Source organism: Vombatus ursinus, unplaced genomic scaffold, assembly GCF_900497805.2.
Source record: "Vombatus ursinus unplaced genomic scaffold, bare-nosed wombat genome assembly UNPS02014175.1, whole genome shotgun sequence".
NCBI lineage: Eukaryota > Metazoa > Chordata > Mammalia > Diprotodontia > Vombatidae > Vombatus > Vombatus ursinus.
In genome coordinates, this window is record NW_020953953.1 from 823742 (window position 1) to 844093 (window position 20352).

At 45.3% G+C, this 20352-nt stretch overlaps 1 protein-coding gene across 1 annotated transcript in view; it reads left to right on the forward strand.

Moving 5' to 3' along the window:
• LOC114041544 (zinc finger protein 260-like) overlaps positions 1–19076 on the forward strand; it is a 20489-nt gene extending 1413 nt beyond the window's left edge. The window contains exons 2-5 of the mRNA XM_027860045.1: positions 6257–6341; positions 11686–11812; positions 12386–12478; positions 14869–19076. Coding sequence (XP_027715846.1) covers positions 6257–6341; positions 11686–11812; positions 12386–12478; positions 14869–16691 — 2128 coding nt within the window. The 3' untranslated portion in view covers positions 16692–19076. The remainder of the gene's footprint in view (positions 1–6256; positions 6342–11685; positions 11813–12385; positions 12479–14868) is intronic.
• The last annotated feature ends 1276 nt before the right edge of the window (positions 19077–20352 follow it).

The window sequence follows — 20352 nt, forward strand, 5'->3', positions numbered from 1 at the left end:
AGGTGTAGGTATAATTCAGATGACTTTGAAACTGGTTGATTGACTCCCAGGGGGAAGGGGGGAACCTGCTCAAAGGGCCGCACTTGAGGACCTGGAGGGCCACGTCTTCCCCACCCCTAGACTAGACCCGAGGATAACTCTCCATAGCCTGTTGTCAGCTTAGAGGGAGGACCGCTGGAGAGCCTCAGGAACCTGCAGGAGCTGCTTCTGTTTCTCTGTGTCCCTAGCAGCCAGCACAGTGCCTAACAGGTGGGAAGTACTCAATAAAGACTCGGGGTTTGATTGGTCCTGTGCCCCAAATACTTTAATCGGGAATTGGAGAAAAGAAGCTGTGTGTGTAATAGAGTCCCAGGGAGCCAGGAAGGCCTGGGTTCAAGTGTTGCCTCTAACTAAATGCTAAACAGGGCAGCTCGACAGGGCCCGGCCTCGAGTCAGGGCTTTCATCTTCCTCAGACATCGACTCGCTGTGTAAGCCTAGGCATGCCACTTAACCCTGTTTGTCTCAGCTCCCTCATCTGTTAAAATGAGCAGGAGAAGAAAATAGCAAACCACTCCAGTATTTCTGCCAAGAAAATTCCAGATGGGGTCAGGGAGAGTTGGGCGCGACTGAAATGACTGGACAACATACTGAATACCCTAAGTGGATACTGTAGTAATAATAATAAATTGCATTATATGTGACATGTAATTATAAATTCTAATATCATCATATTAAATTTATAATAACATTATTTACTAGCCATAGTTATTATTATCATCATCGTTATTATTATTACAAATAGGCAGCATTTATTTTTAAGGTTTACAGATATGTTATTTTTACCTCCACAACAACCCTTCAATATGAGTGCTATTATTATCTCCATCTTAAAGATGAGTAAACTGAGGCAAACAGATTAAGTGACTTGCCCAGGGTCACACAGGAATAAATGCCTGAGGCCGGATTCAAAGTCAGCTCTTCCTAACTCAAGGTCCCATGCTCTCCAGTGTGCCTCCTGGCTGCCCCACACTAGCTTTGTGACTTAGGTAACTGCGTTAAACTCTCAAGTGTTCTGGGTTGCTTTCTAAAAATCTAAGTCAGAGAGGAGGTGCAGACCCGCACTGGTAGAGGGCATTTCCTCACCGGGATTTCCCTATACCAGGGAAATTCGGGTACAGCCTTGAAGTCCTAATTTGAGGAAGGCACAGGTGACGTGCTTGTCAAACATTCAGGTGCCAAGAAGCAGACTGTGGGCTCTCAGCCCCGTCTCTTGAAATTTGCTCTGCCTGCAGGGCCACTGATGCCCTTTGTCCCTGGTCCTGGGAGTGGTGGGGCCCCTTTGCCCCCCTTGCCCCTCTCTTTAAAAAGGATGGGAGACACACCCGCTCTCTGCATGTTTGTGAGAAGGCGGCCCTGGAGTTCTGGGGTCCTCCTCATGGTTCCCTTTTCCTCGCGGGCTTTGTTTTCTGGGATGCCGTCCGTTGTCATCAGCATAACCAACATTTATACAGCGCCTGCTATGTGCTGGGCACTGTACTAAGCTTTTTACAGGTTTATCCTATTTGATCCTCACAACAACCCTGGGAGGTAGGTGCTATAATTATCCCTATTTTACAGTTGAGGAAACTGAGACAAGACAGAGGTGAAGTGACTTGCCCGGGATAACACAGCTAGTAAGTATGTTAGGCCAGATTTGAACTCAGGTCTTCTTAACTGCAGGCCCAGTGTTCTAACCCCTGACTCTAACCTCCATACCACCACAATGCACATGAAAACTCCTTGTCCACATTCTCTGTGTCCCAGAGTCTGGGCCCTTGAGCCTTTGCCCTTCAGGCTCTAACGGTTGTGACAGACCTCCAGTTGTCCTCTGTGGGTGCCCGGGGGGATCTCTGGCTCTGTCTCTGTGACTCATCCTTGAAAGGATGTTCCTGAGCCTGTCATTGTCATTTTCTTGGTCATCCATTTCTCTCTTCTTCCTTGGCTTTTCCTGAAATAACCTCACTCTCTGCAGGATCTGATTCATGTATATGCAGTTTGCCTTGTGTGCCCTTCAGGGCTGTCTGGGGGGAGCCTTTAAGAACTGTTTGAGGCCCTACTGTCTGCTATGACAGCCTGTGACAGTGTCCACTGCATCTGTCTTCCCTGGCCCTTTGACCACCAGCCTCATGGCCCAGGTCTGGGGCGCTTGTCTCCTTCATCCTGGCAGGTACTGACTCTGGGGTCTTAGCAAGCCTTCTGCACAGTGACAGTGGGGAAAAGAGCCCTGGACCTGTGTTCAAATCTCACCACTAACACTGACTCCTCCTGTGATCTGGCACAAGTCACTTGACCTCCCTGGCCTCAGTTTGCTCATCTGTAAAGTAAAATGAGGAAGTTGAAGAAGGTGTAAGAAGACTGGAAAGGTGGCAAGGAGCCAGGTCATGATGGGCTTTGAATGCCGTGGTCAGATCTGTGCTTTAGGAAGAACAATTAGAAAGCTGAGCGGAGGATGGACTGGAGTCCGGGAGACCAAAAGACAGGCCTTGGCACCGTATCGGCCACGGGGGGCTGAGAGGCAATGAGGAGTCGAGGCTGACAGCTAGGTTGGGAGCCTGGGTGCCCAGGAGGAGAGCAGTGTCCTCAAATGGTAATAGAGAAGTTAGGAAGAGGGGATGGTTTGGGGGAAAGATAACAAGTTCAGTGTTAGGCATGTTGAGTTAAAGATGTCCAAGAGATATCCAGTTTGAGATATTTAAAAAGGAGTTGGAGATGCGAGACTAGAGGTCAGGAGAGAGATTCTGGCTGGACACGAGAATCAGAATTATCTGTGTAGAGGTGATGATTGAATCCATGGGAGCTGAGGAGATCACCAAGTGAAGGAGTATAAAGAGAAGGCCCCTGGGGGACACCGGTGGTGAGCGGTGAGAACCTGGACGAATATCCAGCTAAGGAGACAGGGAAGGAAGAGTCAGATGGGCAGGAGGAGAACCAGGAGAGAGGGGCGTTGAGGAGAATGTCGAGGAGAGAGTGACCGGCAGTGTCCAAGGCTGCAGAGGGGCCAGGGAGAAAGAGGATTGAATGAAGGCCCTTGGATTTGGCAGCTGAGAGACCATTGGTGACTTTGGAGAGCAATTTGGGTGGAGGCAGAGAAGAGGGAGAGGAGAGGAAGGTGGAGGCCCTAGTGTAGACCCCCTTCTCTAGGAGTTTCGTCACCAAAGGGAGGAGAGAGTGGGAACGATAGCTGGCAGCTGGCCGGGATGGCGTGAGGGATTTTTCGGGGTAGGGAACATAGCATTCTAGATGGTACACAGCTCCAGGCTAAACGTGCCCAGTTCTTTCACCCTCCCTTCCTGTGGCATCAGTTCAAGGCCCTCCAACATCCTGACTTCCCTCCTCTGGACGCTCTCCAGTTCAGAGTGGACCCAGTATTCCTGATGAGGTCTGAGGACAGTAGGACTATCACGTTCCCATTCCTAGAAGCTCTGTTTCCTGCGCATGCTGCCCAGGAACCCCCGTGGGACTTCTGGTGGTCCCAGCACACTGCTGAGTCCTGCTGTCTAACCATCTTCTCCTTGGGAAACTGGGCTTCTTTCATCCCCGACAAGACCTGACGCATGTACCTGTCAGATCTCACCTTAATTAGGTCCATCCTAGTATCCATCTACGCTCCTTTGTTTCTGCATTAGTTTTTCTCCCCAGCTTTTTATCGTGCACATATTTGATGAGCAGGCCAGCACCACCTTTATCCAAATCACTTTTAAAAGTGTGAAACAGCCCTGAGTCCAGCACAAATCCCTGGGGCATTCCACTGGAGACCCCCTGCCACTTCAGCATTGACCATTAACAACACTCCTTGAGTCTGGCCTTCTCTGAGCGTGCTGTTGGATCTTCCAGATCACACCATCTTCTGCCCAGGAGCAGTACCAGATGTTTTTATCAAATCCTTGATTAAAATCTAGTTCAACTGTGCCCACAGCATTCCCCTCATCCACCAAGTTTGTAACACCATCAAAAAGCATGACCTGTGCTTGATACCAAGAGCCAGGCTGGCTCCCCTTGTGGATTTTCACCAACCGTCTCCCCAGTGATCCTTCTGAGTGTTGGCCCAGGGGTTGAAGTCAAGCTCACTGGCCTTTGGACCGAAGATTTTGTTCTCCTTTCTTTTTTTCGAAAACGGGGCCAACACTCGGCCCTCTCCGGCCTTGAGAACCCTCTCCCTTTTTTCAGGGTCTTTCAGATATCACCGACAGGAGCTCTTTGCAGCCATTCTGTTGATTCTTTCGGCACCCCCAGAATACAGTTCATCTGGGCCATGTAGCTTGAATCCATGAAGAGCTGCCAAAGAAAAAATAGTAGCCACACCTGTACTCTCTGGCTATTTCTGTGCCCCCATATTAGAGTACGCAGCGGAAGCCTCTCGGCCCGTCCCGCTGCCTCCGTCCTCTCTTCGGCACCAGTAGCTTTCCCTTGGCCGTGGCTGCCGTGGCCCAGCTGTGTCACCACAGCTACTTTCCCCTGCTGGGGGTCTGGAGGGCCTGGCCCCAGATTGACATTTCCCCCCAAGGGCAGAATGGAAATAGCGCCGGCACCTCCCTCCCAGGGTCTTTGTGAAGATGAGGTCGTATTTATAAGTGCTTAGTGCAATGCCTGGCACAGAGTGCGATGAAAATGTTTATTCCTTTTCTTCCTCCCCTACCCCCCAGGGCCATGCCCAAAAAGACCAAGGTGAGAGGTGTGAGAGGGCAGCACCCTTTGGGAATTGGGACCCGCTCCAGTAGAAGTCAGGCCGACCCAGGACAAGCGAATGGAAAATCCTCAGCTTAGCCCCGGGAGCCCCTTCCCACCTTTCCACAATTCCTCCTCTTCCTCTGGGCCTGGGCTGGACCAGCCTGCTCACTCTTCTTCCATCCACCCTTTATCTCCTCCCTTGTCCCTTTTCTAGCCATTCCTCATCCCTCCTGCCTTCCCTCCTTCAAGACTCGGTCCAGATCCCTCCTTCATCAGAGACCTTTTCTCCTCATTTGTTAGCGTGCTCCCTCTGAGACTACCTTCCATTTACACATCACATTTCGTGTATGTACGTGTTTGTTTGCATGTGGCCTTCCTCATTAGAATGGGAGCTCCTTGAGGGCAGGGACCGTGTTTTTCCCTTTCTTTGTATCCCCAGCGCTAAGCACGATTCCTGGCACATAGTAAGCTCATACTAAATGCTCTACCAGCCTCATGGGGACACGGAGCTCTTGTACCCCCCTCCCCCAGCCAAACTGATCTCTGGGGGGCCCCTTGATGCCATTCTCAGCTTCTCCATCAAACCCATGATGCCATGAGCTGTTTCAGCCGCTGTGTCACTCTCTGGACACATGCTGACCCTGCCATCCACAAGAATACTGGAGTGCTTTCTGTAGGAACCGTTGTCTCCATATGCATCACGGTCCAGGATGTGTGGAGTTGAGATTTTAAACAAAATATGGACTTTTCTGTCTATCCCTATTACATTCGATTTCACAGTATTGGGCCCGTTGTTCTGGTCTCTTGAGATGATCTAGGGATTGGGAGTGTCTTCTGGTGTATGTTGTCCCAGCTGTGTTCCTACAACAAATCGATGAATGTTCTTGGTTCAGAAGCAGTGATAGAAATGGTATGGGCCCAAGTCCAGGAGGTGGTGACCTGAGTAGGAGGGAGGGATACTACCTCTCCTTTTGGGGTGGGACAGGGAGACAAGAAGGGAATGGAAGGGAAGACACAGAGGGAAACTGAGGCAGCTCACACTGGATGGCGTCAGCCTTGATCACAGAGTCAGAGGCAAGGTCATCTCGTAAGGTGGTTAAGGGTGAGAATTTTGGCTTGGTAGCTTGGAGGCTATGACAAAGAGCTAACAGTGAAGCAGAAAAGCCTTGCCAGGTGACGGTAGCATGGATGTGTAACGGGCCCAAACAAATCACAGTTTGATGACATTCTTTTTTTTTTTTTTTGGTGAGGCAGTTGGGGTTAAGTGACTTGCCCACAGCCACAAAGCTAGTAAGTGTTATGTGTCTGAGCCTGGATTTGAACTCGGGTCGTCCTGACTCCAGGGCCAGTGCTCTATCCACTGTGTCACCTAGCTGCCCCTGATGACATTCGTCAGAAACGCTGGGCAGCCCCGGGAGAGGTGGGCAGAGCTGCCAGAGGGGTGACGTGGCCCCGATGGTCGACGTGGCAGGAGGGCTCACAGGCGCTGCAGTGTAGGGCATGGTCAGGACCAGGTTTGGGAGCATCAGTGTCTGACGAATGTCCTTCACAATTGTTCTCGTCTCACAGCCTGGACTTCTCAAGACCATGCCCTTCCCAGGGTAGGAGCATAAAGGAAGGAATGACCTCTGGGCTGCTGACAGCCAGGTTCCAGGTGAGTTACGGTTTTCCTTTCCCTTCTCTTGAACAGCCTCACCTCTGCACATCCGGGCCTCCGTCATTCTCTCTGAGAATATCTCTGCCACTCTGGCGGATGATTGGAAACTCACGGGACTTTGGAGTCGTGATTCCCCTTCTTCATACCTCTGCAGCTGATTTTTTTGAACCCACATGTCAGACTTTACATTTAGCCTGATGAAATTTCATCCTAGCTCAGATCTCTTTGAATTCTGACTCTGACTGACATTCAGTCTGGGGACTCTATATCCTTGGATTGTTTTCTTGGGCCCATTTTCAGGGATGATTTTCAGATATGAATTTAGTCAGTAGCAACCTTATCATCATGGTAGAGAGGCTAGCACAAAATGAAGCCAAGAGTAAGATCCATAGACTCACAAAGTTTCACCTTGAAAGGAACCTCCGGGGCACCTAGCCCAGCTCAGAACAGGAAAGGCAGAACCACTGTTACACTTTGGACCAGTCTTTATCCAGCCTCTGCTTGATGACCTTCATTGAAGGGTAATCCCCTGCCTCCTGAGACTTCGGAGGCACATGGTTGTTAACGAAGCTTTTCCCAACATCAGGAATAAATCTTCCCCTTAGCAACTCAGAGAACACATTTGATCTTTCTTCCATGAGACAGCCCTTCGAGGCCTTGAATGTGGCTGTCGTGGCCCCCAGCAGAGCATACATCCTCATTCCTTTCGAAGGACGCTTGTGTGCCACAGCCTCAAGGCCCTTCGGCATCCTGGCTACTTTCCTCTGGACACTCTAGTTTGTCATTGTCTCAGGACTGAACACAGCACTCCATGATCTGTGGTCTACTTAGGGAGAATACAAAGGGACCGCCGCCGCCTTATTCCTGGACACTGGGCCTCTCCATGCATCCCAATGGGGCATTAGCTTTGGGGGCCGCCAGATCACCCTGCTGCTGACCCCTGAGCTTGCAGGCTTCCAAAGCCAGCGCTTCATGACTGCTCACTGACTGGTCAAGTGAGTGGTTTCCAGGTTTTTGGTTTGGCCGTGGTATTCCGGGAGTCTGGTCAATTCTGTTTCTTTTTTCCTAACAAGAATTTATTATCACCCCCTCCAACTTCTTACTCCAATTGAAGAATTAAAAAGAAAAAGAAAACCCTCATGATAAATGCTCATAGTTCAACCAAACAAACTCTCCCTTTGGCCGTGACTGAGAGTAGCTGGCTCAGGACCTCTCCAGCAGCAGGTGGGTAGCATGCTTCGTCCTCCGTCCGGAACCGTGGCTTCTCATGGTCTTGATTGACCAGAGCTTTAAAGTCCCTCCAAGTTGTTTTCCTTTATAATGTTTGTGCGGTTGTTTAAATCACTCTTAGTTCTGCTCGTTTCACTCCCATCACTTCGTGGAGGGCTTCCCCGTTTCCTCTCAAACTGTTCGTTTTGTTATTTTTTTAAAATCCCCCAAATCCATTATATTCATGTGTCGTCGTCTGTTTTGTCATTCCCCAACAAGACAGCACTCCTTTCTTTCCAGTTTTGGGCTACTAAGGAGACAGCCGCTACAAGTATTTTTGTACATCTGATACCTCAAGAGAAAAAATAAATGTTTGATAATGGAAAAAAATTATTTTAGGATAATTTTGATTACATTAAATTAAAAATTTTTTGCAGAAACGAAATCAGTGTAACCAATATCAGAAGGAAAGCAGAAAACTGGGAAAGAATTTTTACAGCCAGTGTTTCTGATATAGGTCTTATTTCTCATAAATATATAGAGAACTGAATCCAATTTATAAGAACACAAGTCATTCCCCAATTGATAAACGATCAAAGGATATGAATAGGAAGTTTTCAGATGAAATTAAAGTTATCCATAGTCACATGAAAAAATGCTTTAAATCACTATTGATTAGAGAAATGCAAATCAAATCAACTCTAAGGTTCCGCCTCACACCTATCAGATTGGCTAATATGACAGAAAAGGAAAATGATAAATGTTGGAGAATATGTGGGATAATTGGGACACTAAAGCATTGTTGCTGGAGTTGTGAACTGAATCGGCCATTCTGGAGAGCAAGTTGGAACTATGCTCAGAGGGCCATAAAACTGTGCATACCCTTTGATCCAGCAATACCACTATTAGGTCTGTATCTGAAAGAGATCATACAAATGGGAAAAGGACCCACATGTACAAAAACATTTTAGCAGCTCTTTTTGTGGTGGCTAAGAATTAGAAATTGAGGGGATGCCCATCCATTGGGGAATGGCTGAACAAGTTGTGGTATATGATGTAATGGAATATTATTGTGCTATAAGAAATGATGAACAGGCAGACTTCAGAAAAACCTGGAAAGACTTGTATGGTCTGATGCTGAGGGAAGTGAGCAGAACCAGGAGAATGTTGTACACAGTAACAGGCATGTTGTGCGATGATCAACCGTGATAGATTTGGCTCTTCTGAGCAATACAAGGATCGAAGACATCTCCAAAAGACTCACGATGGAAAATGCTATCCACATCCGGAGAAAGAACCATGGAGTCTGAATGCAGATAGGAGCATACTATTTTCACTTTTTTCCCTTTTGTTCTGCTTTTTTTCTTTCACAACATGACTAATGTGGAAATATGTTTTAACATGATTGCACTTGTATAACCTATATCAGATTGCTTGCTGTCTTGGGGAAGGGAGATGGGAAAGAGGGAGAAAAATTTAGAACTCAAAATCTTGTAAGAAATGAATGTTGAAAACTATCATTACATGTAATTGGAAAAAAAAATAAAATACTATTTACAAATAAAAAGAAAGAAAAAGAAAAATACTACATTTAAAAAAGGGAAACTGTTCACACTCTTTTATCTATTGAGACCATTTATCTTGTCGAGTTTGGTGATTCTTAAACGCCCTCTCCCTCCCTATTTTTCAGGGCCTTGCTTTTCATGGTAGGTACCTTACCTTTTCTTGTATTTTGTTTTTCAGTCTTTTAGCTTTATCCTCATGATACTTATCGCCTCGTGGGGGCCTTCCATTCTGTTGCTCTATTTCTCAGGGCATTGACTCCTTGGGGTAAGGCTGTCCGCCTTCCTTTTATGCCATTTATTTTCCTTTCCACTTTTTCTTTCCAATCTCTCATTTCGTTTGTGATTTCCTTTTTTATCCCTGGTTCAGTTTCTTCCAGCCACTCCAGGAATCCCTGTGGCCATGCATGACTTTTTCTCTTCTTGTGGCTGTTGTGGGGGCTGTCTCTTCTGTGATCACTTCTCAGACTTTTCTCAGCCTCTGATATTTCGTTGTGTTGGGCATGTTCTTTTGATTGCTAAGCCGCCTCCCTTCTCGGATGGGATTTGTGTTCTGGCCAGTAGCCTCTGGCACTCTGAGATGGGTTGAGAAGGCTTGGTTCGATGCAGTCTCCCCTGAAGTATGGATGCCACCACTGCTGATATGGAGAGGACGGCCGATATTGGACCATCTCAAACCCCTCATGTATGTCTTAATCTCCAGATGGTCCACTGTGGGTTCAGACTTCAGGTGGCCCCATTTTCTTTACAAGCTCCTCTGTCAGGAGTCGGTCTGCCTGCTGCTGTAGGCCTCTGGAGGATCTCAGCGGTCCTGATGGTCCCTGGGCTCTTTGCACAGCCTTCCCAGTGCTAGTGCCTGGGTGGTGAGTTGACCTATCTCCTGTGTGGCTCAGAGGAGGACACGGCCAGGTCTAGTCTCCATGAATATTTACCTAGAGGGGCCGCCATCCAGCTTCAGGTACCAGGTTATTGGAGCTGGTGTTCACAGTCCTGGCCGGCCTTGGTTACCTTTGCCAAAGTTTGCCCTGGTTCTTCTTCTCTCCCTGACTCTGCTGGTTTCTGGTCAGTTATTGGAGATCACACTGGCTCCCTTTGGTTCAATCCCTGTACCCTTTCCCCATCCTCTTCTGGCCCTCTTTTGGTATTACTGGTCTAGGTGGAAGGCTTAGTGTAGAGTCTTTCCAGATTTCTCTATCTTTTCTTGGACAATTTTCTGATACTTTGGGGGGCTTTTTGTGTAAGAGTTTGGCTTCTCTGTGACCTCTGACGTCTTTATCTTTACCATAAACTGATAACTACACTCATACCAGTTATTGCAAGGTACACCAACCTCATCCCTTTAAGCCAAGGCCCCACTCGCATGCGCCATCTTCCTAGAGAGCTATAATTGTCCAAATCTGTTTCTGTCTTCTCAATCCCAGGCTTTGAGCGGGCAGGAGTGAGGAGAGCCGCGCCTGTGCCCCTGTTGTCTTCAGTCCTTTGCTCTAGACTGGGCTGAGACCTGCACCACTTTTGCGTCTCCTCCTGGAGAATCCCTTGTGCCCAAGGACGTCACTAGGAGTAGAGTGGGCATCCCTCTTGTTAGGTCTTGCAAGTTCCCTGGTTTGTGTTTGATGCCAAGGCCTCACTCTTCAGTTATCGGGCCACCTCTGAGCGGCGAGTTGCCCACACGCGCGCACACACACGCCCTACGATGCTTCTCTTCTTCTTCTGACACTCTGTGGATGACCTCTCCCAGACAAGCCACCTCAGGCGGAGCTTCCAACGTGTTTCTCATTTCCAGGTGCACATTCATCCTTCTCCTTCATCTCCTCTTCTTTGGGACACCCTCCCCTCTCCACCTTTCTCCCCATGGCCACTTGGGGTCCTTTTATTCCCCTTTGATGCCATTCCTTTCAGGGACAGTTCTCTGTCCCTCTGGCCGAGTATCTGGAGAGAGATTTCTCAAGGTCTTTCTTCTTCTCCTTCTCTGTAGGAGGAAGGCCATCCCCACTCTCGGAACGTAGGTGGCATGCACCTGGCTGCATCAGAATACCAACATGACCAGATTCAGTTCATGTCACGGCGGCATTTTGCCTGCTGCCCTTCCTGATGGAGGTCCCTCTCAGCCTGGGTTTGGATCTCTCTGAAGGTTTGCGTCTCACCTCCAGAGCACCTCCTGCTCAGAAGCTTGATAAACTAGGGGCCACCCCCAGCTTCCCTCTCCCGTGACAGATGGCCCTCTGGTTTCACCCATGTGTTTCACTTGCCCTTTATTTATTTTCCTTTTCCTCTTTATCCCCCTTCATCAATTATCTCCTTTTCCTTCTCCTAGTGTTCCTCTCTTCAGGTCCTTATCTCCAAGTCAGCTTCACAATTGCCTTTTTCGTCTGTCCCGGGCCTCCTCTCTTCTCTTGATTCTTCTCCCATAATTCTCTCCTGTAAAGGTCAGCGGTCAAACAGTTATCAGGCAATACTCAACACTGGCAATGCTTTAACCCCTCCTTACATGCCCTGCCAACACCACGCATCCCCCTGGGACCCTGAGAGGCACGGTCCCCGGCTGAGCAGGGTTGGGTTTGACGTTTCAGCACCCGGTGACCTTCAGAGATGTGGCCGTGGACTTCTCCTCCGAGGAGTGGAGACGCCTGAGCCCGGCCCAGAGGGCCCTGTACAGGGACGTGATGCTGGAGAACTATAAGAACCTGGTGTCTTTGGGTAAGGACAGCCGCCCCTGTGACTCACCGTCTGTCTGCTGGGGTGTATTTGCAGCCTCCCTTCTACCACCTCAGGGTCCGAAGGGCTGCCCTGAGTCTTTGCTGAGGGTGCTGCGATGCTCACCAATGCTATAACTAGGGTGGGCGGGGCAGCAGTCAAAATCCCATGAGAGCCTTTGGAGTTTTCTGTCCCCTTTCCAGGGTGCAAAGTCTCTGTTTTATACGAGTAGAAATCCCTTAGTGTTTTTTTTTTTTTTTGGTACGGCTCCGGGGCTCTAGCTTCCTTCAAGCGAAAGGAAAGACTCCCTTCCCTAGATGAAGCCGCACGACAGAACCTGGAGACGTGAAGAGGGCCTGCCTGCTGAGAGGCGTTGGCTCAGAGGGGTTCATTGTCCTTCCACGTCCCAACCAGACTAGTGATCCATCCGCTTTGGATGAGGGAGCTCGGGGGTCTTCTTTTCCATCCTCTGCCCCGTCATAGTGTCCCTTTTTCCCTGAAGAAGAAAAGGCTAAGACTGAACTCCGAGGTGGCCCTCTGTCCCCAATCCTCTCTCATTTCTCTCTCTGTGATCAGGGCTTTCAGTTTGCAAACCAGATGTCATCTCCCAGTTGGAGAAAGATGGGCCGTGGACGCCTGAGGGAGGATTCCCGAGTGGCCCTTACCCAGGTGAGTGAGTGACAAACAGGCGGGTGATTTACCAGTGGCGGCGGCGGTGGTGGCAGCCAGCATTTATACAGCACTTTAAGGTTTGCAAAGCAGTTTATCAATAGTAGGTGATTTGATCTTCACAGCAACCCTGGCAGGGTCTTCCCTAAGGCCTTCCCCTAGTTAGACTAGACTAGATTTTCCTTGGAAGTTATTGACGCTGGCATCAAGACCTAATTGGATAGGGGACTGAAGGCCCTGGCCACGGCCATAGCTTCCTGGCCCCCTGGGTACAAACAAGCAAGCTCGACGGGCTCTGCCTGGCCAACCACCAGGAACGTTCCATGGAGGGGGAGCTGCCCTCCGCTACAATTCTTTCTCCTTCCAAACGGCCTTCCTCTACTCTCCGTAGCCTTTTTTACTATTTGGGGTGCTGTGTCTCACGTCCTTCTCGTCTCAGACACGAACTATGAGGATAGCCAGTGCAAACAGTGTCTGCCGTATTCCACCTCTGCGGTCCCCAAACTGTGCAAAGACAGAGTTCTTTTTCCAGGGCCAAGCTCGCTTGTTATAATTATACAACTGATGCAGTTTTGATTTTCATTCTTTCCTTTTACCTTGTAGTCATTGTGTATAGTGTTTTCCAAAGTCTACTTTCTTTACCTTGCATCTTTATATTCATTTTAGAAAGCAAAGTTTTACTTTGTGAAGTTTATGTACTGCTATTTGTTTGGGCATTTTACTTTTCTCCCCTACAAAAATTACTTCTACAAAGAGTTTGGTGTGTATTAGACCTTTTTCTCCATCTTTGACCTCCTTGGCATGTCTGCTTAGTGAGATCTCTAAGACGGACTTTGTAGTTGCTTTTCTTAGCATAATTGAGAATTGTTCCTCAGAGTTTTCATCTCCACCATGTGCATTAGTGTACGTGAAATTTCACAACTTTTCCAGCATTGATCATTCTCATATTTTGTTATCTTTGCCAGTTTACTGAGTGTGAGGTGAAGCCTCAGAATTGTTCTGAATTGACATTAGTGATTTGGAGAAGTCTTTCATGATTGTTAATAGTTTACAATCTTCATATCTTTTGACTGCTTATCCATTGTGGAATGATTGTTGGCATTAAATATTTGTTTGTTAGTTCTCCATATACTGGATATCAAGCCCTTATCAGAAATATTTAGTGCAAAGGGTTTTTCCCAAAGTTGACTGTTTTCCTTCTTATATTTTGTTGATTTTTTTTGGGGGGGGGGGTGAGGCAGTTGGGGTTAAGTGACTTGCCCAGAGTCACACACCTAACCTAGTGATTGTTATGTGTCTGAGGCTGGATTTGAACTCAGGTCCTCCTGACTCCAGGGCTGATGCTGTATCCACTGTGCCACCTAACTGCCCCCATATTTTGTTGATTTTAGTCAGTGTAAAAGCCTTTCAATTTCTTGAAATCGAAATGATCTAGTTTAACTTTTCTAATCATCTTTGGTTAAGAATTCTCTTCCTAGCCATAGTTAATAAAACTTACCTGATCTAGTTCTCTTCCAAATCTTTTATGATCTAATCTGTAATATCGAGGTCACTTATCTTTTTATTATCCTCCTGTATCCATTTGTACCTAATTATGGTATGTGGTGTAAGATGTTTGTCTAAACCTCATATCTGCCAAACTTCTTTCCAGACTTCCTAGAAGTTTTTCTCAAATAAGTCCTTAAGGAATATATGCTATTGGATTATGGGACACTGTGTTTGTTGAATTCACTTATTTCTCATCTGTGCTATCTAGTCTATCCCATGTACAAACTTTTCTGTTTTTAACTAGTACCAACAAGTTTTTAGGGGAGTAATTTTTAAGCAGTAGAGGACATCATAAAATATGAGAGCCAATTTGGATTATATAAAATTAAAAGACTTTTTAGGGGGAAAAAAACGTGAAATTAACACAACTGGGAAAGAAGAGATTCTCACTAAGGAAAATGAGTATAAGCTCCTCTGACAAAAATCTCATATCATGGATATATAGGGAATGGACACAAATATATAAAACAAAAAACCATTTCCCAATAGCAGTCAAGTGATTTCTAGTTTGCTGAAAATGCAAACGATTGACAGCCTTACCAAAAAAAAAACTCCTAGTCACTAATAAGAGAAATCTATAAAGTTCCACCTCACACCCGGCAATTGGTAAAGATACTAAAAATGTTGAAAAGAGGCAATGTTAAAGGGACTGTGGACAGACAGGAATAATAATAGGTGGTTGGTGACACCATAAATTGTCCGTCTATTCTAGAAAAGAGATTGGAGTTATTTGAGGAAATTCACTAAATCATTAATGCTCTCAACCTAGACCAAAAGAATGTGCGAATGTCTGTGTGATAGAATTCTATGTATGACTACTGACCCATTTTTATTTCTTTCAGATTCTTTTAATCAGGAGAGTAGGTATGAAAATGAGGACTCAATTCTGACTGAGGACACTCGCCTGGATGCTTTGACCAAGGAAAAAGGACCACAGGACAATCCCTGGTATCTCAACATAGGAGAATCTGGGGAATGCGAGGCCAGCCTTGAGAGCCAGAAGGGCCCCCAGGAAGGAGAGTCCCAGGAAGTAACAGTCACCCACAAAGGAACATTGTATAAAGCAAATGTTCTTGATTGTAATTCCTTTGTGAGACATTTTAGTGTGGGGCCAATCTTTTTTCCACAATGGAGAGCTGCCATAGGAAAAAGTCTTCATAAACATAATACACTTGGAAAGAACTGCAGACAGTTTTCAGACAGAATTCAGTGTAATGCAGTTGCCTCAGGGAAAAAACTTAACATGCATAACACAGACAGGAAGACATTCAGTTACCGCTCAGACCTCATCAAATGTCATAGAACCTGTGCTAGTGAAAAACTGTATGAATATAATGACTGTGAAAAAGCCTTCGACAAAAGAGCAAATCTTACTGAACATCAGAGTGTTCATACTAGAGACAAACTCTTTGAATGTGATGAATGTGGGAAAGGCTTCAGACGAAAGCATTACCTTAAAAGCCATCAGAGAATTCATACTGGAGTGAAACCCTTTGAATGTAATGAATGTGGAAAAGCCTTCAATGACAGTCGGAACCTAATTAGACACCAGAAAATTCATAGCGGAGTGAAACCCTTTGAATGTAATGAGTGTGGGAAAGCTTTTAATGAGAGGCAGACCCTTATTAGGCATGAGAGAACTCATTCTGGAGTGAAACCCTTTAAATGTAATGAATGTGAAAAGGCCTTTGGCTGGAGGGAAAACCTCATTAGCCATCAGGGAACTCATACAGGGATCAAACCCTTTGAATGTAATGAATGTGGGAAAGGCTTCAGACGAAAGCATTACCTTAAAAGCCATCAGAGAACTCATATTGGAGTGAAACCCTTTGAATGTAACGAATGTGGAAAAGCCTTCAATGATAGTCGGAACCTTATTAGACACCAGAAAATTCATACCGGAGTGAAGCCTTTTGAATGTAATGTATGTGGGAAAGCCTTCAATGAGAGGCAGACCCTTATTAGACATGAGAGAACTCATACTGGTGTCAAACCCTTTGAATGTAATGAATGTGAAAAAGCTTTTATGAGGAAGGATTGTCTTAAAAGCCATCAGAGAACTCATACTGGAGTGAAACCCTTTGAATGTAATGAATGTGGGAAAGCCTTTAGTCAGAAGGGACACTTTATTATCCATCAGAGAACCCACACTGGAGTGAAACCCTTTAAATGTAATGAATGTGGGAAAGCTTTCAATGACAGGCAGTCCCTTATTAGACATCAGAGAACCCATACTGGAGTCAAACCCTTTAAGTGCAATGAATGTGGGAAAGCCTTCAATGACAGACAGAATCTTATTAGACATCTGAGGACTCATACTGGAGTCAAACCCTTTGAATGTAATGAATGTGGAAGAGCCTTCAATGACAGGCAGAATCTTATTAGACATCAGAGAATTCATACTGGGGGGAAGCCCTTTGAATGTAATGAATGTGGGAAAGCCTTCAGTGCCAGCCAGAACCTTATAAGACATCAGAGAATTCATACCGTAGGGAAACCCTTTGAATGCAATGAATGTGGGAAATCTTTTAGTCAGAAAGGACACCTTATTAGTCATCAGACAATTCATACTGGAGCAAGAGCCTTTGAATGTAATGAATGTGGGAAAGCCTTCAGCCAAAGAGGAAGCCTCAATAGACATCAGAGAACTCATACTGGAATGTAGCCCTTCGAATATAAGGGATGTAGGAAAAAAGCCTTCAGGCATAAGGAATACCTTAAAAGCCATCAGAGCTCATATTGGGGTGAAATCTGTTTAATGTGGGGATGTCTTCAGCCATACAAGAGGCCTTATTTATCATCAGAGAACCTCATACTGTAGTGAAACCACTTGAATGCAACAAATGTGGGAAAGCTTTCCATGAAACAGACCATTATTAGACACCATATAAGTCATACTGGAGTGAATGTAATAAGAGTGGAGAAGCCACCAGTGAGAGGTGGACCCTTAGTAGGCATAATAGGACTCATGCTAGAGGGAAACTTTAAATGTAATGAATGGAAAAACCCTCAGATCCTAGAGATGCCTTATTACTCAAACTGGAGAGAACTCCTTTTAATCCAGTGAATGTGGGAAAGACTTCAACAGGAAGGGTTACTACCAGAGAACTCATTCTGGAATGATGCCCTTTTAATGTAATAAAGGTGGGAAAGCCCTTATTAGCCACCATCAGACTCATGTTGACCTAAAATCCATTGAATCAATAAATAAGGAATTCACTAAGCACTCACTCAGTGAGGCTGAGATTCTGAGTTTTCCTCCAGACAACATGCTTTAATTGTGTGTTTTGTTGAAGTGTACTAATTCTAGTAGGTAGGTGGTGCAGTGGGTAGATTGGAGTCTGGAAGACTTGAATTCAATGAGAGGCAGTCCCTTATTGGGCATGAGAGAACTCATTCTGGAGTGAAACCCTTTAAATGTAATGAATGTGAAAAGGCCTAGACTTACTTACTAGCTGAGTGACCCTGGGCAAGTCACTTCATCCTGTTTGCCTTAGTATCTTTGCCAAGAAAACCCAAAATGGGGTCACAAAGAGTTGGATATGAATGAAACTGAACAACTAATTCTCCTTGACTTGAGTTTTCCTTGGATGACATATTGGTGGAAGCAACCGTATGATGGGGTTCCATGAAAAGTGTTGCAAGTTCCAAAGCTAGGAATGGAATCCTGTGGACCCAATACCTGTTCTTATAGAGGACACCTTTTGTGCAAATGGAAAATGTTGGAACTATGCAATGCAGTAAGGTACCAGGACCTAAGTGCCAAGTAACAGTTGGTGCTACTGAAGGCATTTTTCTCTATCACTATGAAAGCACTAGATGACATTGGGGGGGGGGAGTGTTAATACTTGGGTCAAGCGAGAACTCTAAACTGATGCAAGCATCCTACTAGCCCAAAAAACAACTGATGTTTATGATGAAAGGCTAGGTTTTGTGCTCAGTCTTTAAAGGAATATGCAACCAGATTATTCAATTGACTTTCAAAGTACCATCAAGCCTTTGGAACTTTGGTGTATACACTTTTTTTTTTTAAATTTCTGAAAGGAGGTAGGAAAAAAGATAGCATTCTAATAGTGCTGGACCAGTTTCACTATAGATACTCACCCAGTGACCCAAATTACTCAACAGTTGCAAAAGCATATGATATATGAGATGAATATTTCTCTACGTAGCAAGCACTGTTGCCTATAAGCAAAAGAAGCAGACTCCTTGATGAGAAAGATTAAAATAGTAGTGATGGAAATTCAGCCCAATGGGCTCTAGGAAGAGCCCATGTGCCATGTAATGATAATCCACTGGAATTAAACGAATGCAGTGATGATGCAGGTACTTAGACTCTGCTAAGAACGATGGTGTGTGTTTGTAACTACATGAGGGTCAGGGGTCTTTCCAAAGGGAGATAGAGGTGCTGAACATAGAATTAACTCTTTCTTGCATAATACTTGAACTATAGGGAATCCGTGACTTAATAAGAAAGGTAGGTAATGTGGTAGTGTGGGAAGGATGCTAGATTTGGAGCGTGAGGACCCAGGCTCCAATCATGGCTCGGCCCATGTATTCCATTTGTGACCGTGGACAAGTTTCTTGACTTGTTTGGGCTTCCTTTCCTCATCTGTACAAAAGGAGTGGTTGTGCTACATGTCCTCTGAGGTCCCTTCCAGTTTCCAAGCTACACTCCTATGGATGTTCAACCGGTGACAAAGCTAACAGTATATTTTCTAGCAATGGGATCAGTGCTTACACGTTTAACCAGATGACCCCCGTTGTTGAAGTGAATGTAATGGTTGCTTTGTATGAACAGGCATTTCTTAAGTGCCCACTACATACTAGTACCTCCTCACCGTACTAGCAACATAGGTAGGTCCCGATTAGTGCAAAGAATGAATCCCACGCAGTCGTCACATTATTCACATTCACACTATTCAAAGTTTTGTGTAAAATATGTTCATTGGTTCAGCCCAATGGAAATATGCAATGAAAATTTTTTAAATAAGTTTTTTTTATCTTTTTATTAATGTAATATAACAACAGAGACAAATGTATTTTGAATTCATGTTTATTACAAAGTAATAGAGAAGTTCTAGAAGGCAAAATTTTTAAAATTACAGGATATGGCAAAAATGTCATTATTGTCATTTAAAAAATATTTTAGCAGCATAGACGGAACTACCTTTGCTTTTTTTAATTCTTCATACATATACTCATTAGTGTAAAGAGCTTTTTCCACATTTCATTTGGAGAATTTGCATGCTTATATTCTCCCCTAATCAACACTAAGTGTAGTTGGATGACCTGGGGCATTATCCAAAGTCACTAATGCTTTAAATGAAACGTTGTGGTCCTTGCAATATTTTTCAGCAGTGTGACCAGCATAACTTCAAAAACAGTCTCCAGAAACAGCTCAAAGTTTCTTATTTCACTGCCAAAGAACTGGAAGCCTCTCACAGCACAAGGATTTCAAAACTGATAAACAAGCACTGGTTTGGATTTTAAATCTCCTTCTGCATTACCTCTCAACCAAAGTGTTGGATGTAAATCCAGGGTTTTTTTCCTGTCTTAGAAATGTAAGTTCTGGGAGACACCTCCTTCCAGAATAAGCCTGTTTCATCCACCTCAGTTTTTTGTGGATCGGTGTCTCCAACTTCAATTACTTTCTTCACATTATCGGAACGTTTAGCTTCTGCGTCCTTGTCTGCATTGGCTGCCCTTCTGACCATTTAACATTCAGCTGAACTTCGTTCTTTAAGCACTTCAATCAACACTTGGAGCAAAAGGTTCTTCAGCCTCTCCTTCAATTCCGCTTTCTGTCACTGCCTTAAAGAGGCTTTCGTTTCCAAGGCTGGTCTGCTGAGAACGAGTCGTCTTCAGACAGCCAGAATGAGATCCGTTTCTGTCCCCCCGACGCTCCTGTTCGTGGCAGTTGTTGGCAAACTACAGGAAGTTGATGTACCTTGGCCTTTTTTCTTTTATTTCATTTATTTTTCTTTTCTTTTGTTTCATTATATGTGTACTTTATAATGTTCTGTATCTTACCTAGACTTACTGTGACGTGTTCATGCTATTCAATTACATCAGATTTTTGTTCTGCTATAAGAACAAGCTTCTTTTTTGTGCTAGCAGGGTTTCCATCAGGATTCTTTCTTTTGCCCATTTTGTTAAAGACTTTCTAAAACATAAACTCAACCTAACAGTCGGTAATATGGTTTACAGCAGCACATATCCACACACAACTTTGGGGAAGTGCAAACTGACAGTGTGAGGCATGCTAAAAATCCCTCCACTAGCTCACATGTGTCACATCAATTGAATTTTGACTCATTCAATGC